The following is a 3,468-nucleotide window of genomic DNA, read 5'->3' as shown; positions in this document are numbered from 1 at the left end:
ACGACATCTCGCGTTATATCGCTGGCAATAGTGGTCTCCGACATCACCCTCTCAAACGAACCCGAACAATATTCGCTACACCGACGGCTTCGCTTATAATATCGAGTGGGAAAATACTGAACGAGAACTGTTGGGAATAACCGTTGACAAAGATCTCTTCCCAGGACTCATCTGCAATTTCTTAGCGTTTAATTCAAACACTAATACACACAATACTGGTGGAGAATTACCGGGAACAAATGGTGAAGTATTACATAATGATATTTTCTTCCAACCCTTACAGCTCAGTTAGTCGTGTAAAAATGTGGTTACAAGCAATGAAGAATTGAAGAGCGAAACTGATTTCGTTCCAGCAGAAAATTCGCAGTTATCTGTTCTGCGATATCAATCCATAAAAAAAAAAAAGAAAAAAAAACTAAACTATCTCTATTATATGCCAAGAAAGTGAACATTTTCAAGTAATTCAAGTGAAATGTGATATGATAAGCTTATTTTGTGCACTTACATGATCATTTTTCAAATTACATCAATTAATTTGCAAATACTGTAATAGGGTGCTAAATACAAATACAAGTGTTATAAGAGTTTTTTTGGAACAAAATCGTGAGCGTCCTCATGCCGGATATAATGCGAGCTTTGAGAATTGCCCTGGATATAGAAAACGCAAGAAAACGCACGACGAACCATTTATTTACAAACGCAAACGACCCGATTGTGGGCGAACGTCCAATCATTCATCGTTTTCCTCTCACAAGGAAACATATCAACCTAAACATAAATGCGAGAACTGTAACAGATCCTTCGCCCGAAACTACAACTTGAAAAAACACAAAGAGCTGTGCTCCAGAACTTCTCGTTAGTTTCGCAAATTTAGCAAAATTTCGAACACGTTTTTCTATCTGGAATAGCAGAATGCATATGAAAATGTGGTGCGAAACTTTCGCGAATATGGAGGTGGAATGCAAAATTCGATAAATATTGCGATGCAGAAAACGAAGCCAAACTGCGGCAAAGTGTTTATTTCTTTTGGCGCAGTGAGGCAGAACTTAGGAAATTTTTATTCTAAACCTAACTGCAGCACATGCGTAATTCGGCCATATTTTGAGACGAAAGGTGCGAGAAGGTGCATAAACATCAGAAGTTGCACGGCATCTTCAATGCTACCATCACAGTAGATGACATTTTATATAGTTTCGTTTTAACAGTGGTTTTTTAATCTATTTTCATTCTCTATACTATCCCGTATATTATCACAACAGTGATTATTAGCAGAATTGGTATTTTTTTAAAATTAATTATCAAAAATCGAATTGTTCATCCGATCCTTCATGATCGACCGATGCTACAAGAGTTTTTCAGAAAAGGGAATTCATGAGTGCCCTTATGTTGAATGTACTTTGCGCACGAAAAATACCAAGGAATATACAAAACACAAGAAAACGCACGGCGAACCATTTATTTACGAATGCAAAGAATACAATCGTGGGTGAAAGTACGAAAGTAAAACATCATTTTACTCTCACAAGAAAACACATGAACACTGAACCTCGATGAAAAACTGTAACAATTCCTTCAGCAACAGGGACCACTTGAAAAGACATATGAAGCTATGCTCCGGGACTTCTCGTTAGTTCTCAAATTTAACAAAATTTCAAGCACGTTTTTATGTCTGCAATAGTAGAATGCATATGAAAATGTGGTGCGAAACTTTCGCGAATATGGAGGTGGAATTCAAAATTCGATAAATATTCCTATACAAAAATGCATATCATTCGCCTCAAGAGGCCAAACTGTAACAAACCATTTACTTCTTCTGGTGGTATCAGACAACATCAGAAAAAAATTTTATTCTAGGTATAACAAAGGGGGAATCTCAATTCGGAAATTCTTCGACAAATATGAGAAGTGGCACAGAAGCTAAAAAATCAGAAGCTGAGAATCAGAAGAATCGGAAGCTACGCGGCTTATTCGTTGCTATTATTAATGTGTAACGCAAATTTAGAATCTCATTTCAATGTTGAAATTTCTAATCTGTTTTATCTTTACTCTCTTTGCTGTCCGATATTTCATAGAAATGATGGCATGAACCTTTCTGGTTGACACCGATATGTAACGACTCGAAAATGAATACCCCACAGTTATTTGAAATCCTAAAATTTTTTTCCATCTTTTTTAGTTTTGGCAAATGTCGAGTTAACGATTTTTCTTAAACAAATTTTTTCCTCTAAATGTTGCATCTTTTCCTTCTATTTTAATTTTTTGATCCGAACAATTTAAAATTTTATTCGGTGATTGTTCTCAACAGTATCGATCGTAAGAGCAATCTCGCTTTGAATCACTTAAACATATGACGCATTAATGAACTGCAAATTATTAAGAATATTTTGATCAACTTAGTGAAATAAACAAATCGGCAACATATTGAGATTGTTACAATGATACTAAACCATCCCTTTTGATCAATCACAATCGTTTTCATACTGCTTCATTTCTTATGTTCTATTACTTGAACTGTCCTATCAGCTACTTATCAGATTCTAAGATCAAAATGTAGCGAAAAGAGACAAACTTTATCACTGACACATACCCTGCACTTCACTATCTGTACGCACACTCATTGCATATTTCATATTTACATTAACATTGTACGGTTTGCATGCAAACAACTGATCCACATATCTGTATAGTTTAAGTGTCACAGCATAGATACCATCTCATCTATTATCATATTTCAAATTTTTTCCAATCAAGCCCTATTTTACTTTATCACATTGAAAGTTCAGAGTTTAGGTATTCTGGTGATGATAAGAAAGTTGATAAAGAACATTTAAAGGAAGCTAGTTGTATCGTTTCGTTTGATTCATACAATTGCTTTCAAGCATGGATGATTCAAGTTATTTGATCCTTATCTAGAGAGTTAATTTCTCTTGGCTTATATGATTCGCAATAATCTCTCTACAATTTGTTACAGTCAACGATTCCAAGAGTATTCTGAACTTAATTAGACTTAAATTTAATTAAGGAAGATGAACACTTTAAACTTAATTAACGAAGATAAAGAAACTATTGTAACATTAACTGTGTATATGGATGACGCTGAGTTAACCTTTCAACAGCTAGCTCAAGAAAGCAAGGTAACAGTCTAGCAAAGCCAGCATTAGAAAGGAGGTCAAGCAACCTGTAGACCAACAGCAAACTTGCCCCAACTTTCACTACTGATGTTTAGCATAGAGCTACTAATTTGGAAAATGATAACGATCTGTGATCATTTAATTTGATTGATTCAAAAAAAAAAAACGAAAATTTTAGAATTAAACCTAAATAAAATCGATCAAATTTGGAACGGTGCAAAAATTTTGGGAAATGATAGTTTATAGTGGAAAGTACACATATAGGACTTTAGTGCCAATTAATTATTGTTTCGAGAGTACCACGTGAAAGTGTAAACCATCTTTAAAAAGTACCACG

The 3,468-nt window shown here is 34.6% G+C and overlaps 1 protein-coding gene across 1 annotated transcript; it reads left to right on the top strand.

Annotated features, from left to right (window-relative positions):
* Positions 1-585: 585 nt before the first annotated feature.
* LOAG_13734 (hypothetical protein) lies at positions 586-1,490 on the top strand (the record flags this gene model as incomplete). Its single annotated transcript, XM_003149240.1, has 2 exons — positions 586-855; positions 1,360-1,490. Coding segments are annotated over 2 exons (401 nt in total), but the record flags the coding sequence as incomplete, so codon positions are not given.
* Positions 1,491-3,468: the final 1,978 nt, after the last annotated feature.

Source organism: Loa loa, assembly GCF_000183805.2.
Source record: "Loa loa unplaced genomic scaffold supercont3.1098, whole genome shotgun sequence".
NCBI classification, from domain to species: Eukaryota; Metazoa; Nematoda; class Chromadorea; order Rhabditida; family Onchocercidae; genus Loa; species Loa loa.
The sequence above is the reverse complement of the archived record's forward strand: the minus strand, read 5'-3'. Positions and strand labels throughout refer to the sequence as shown.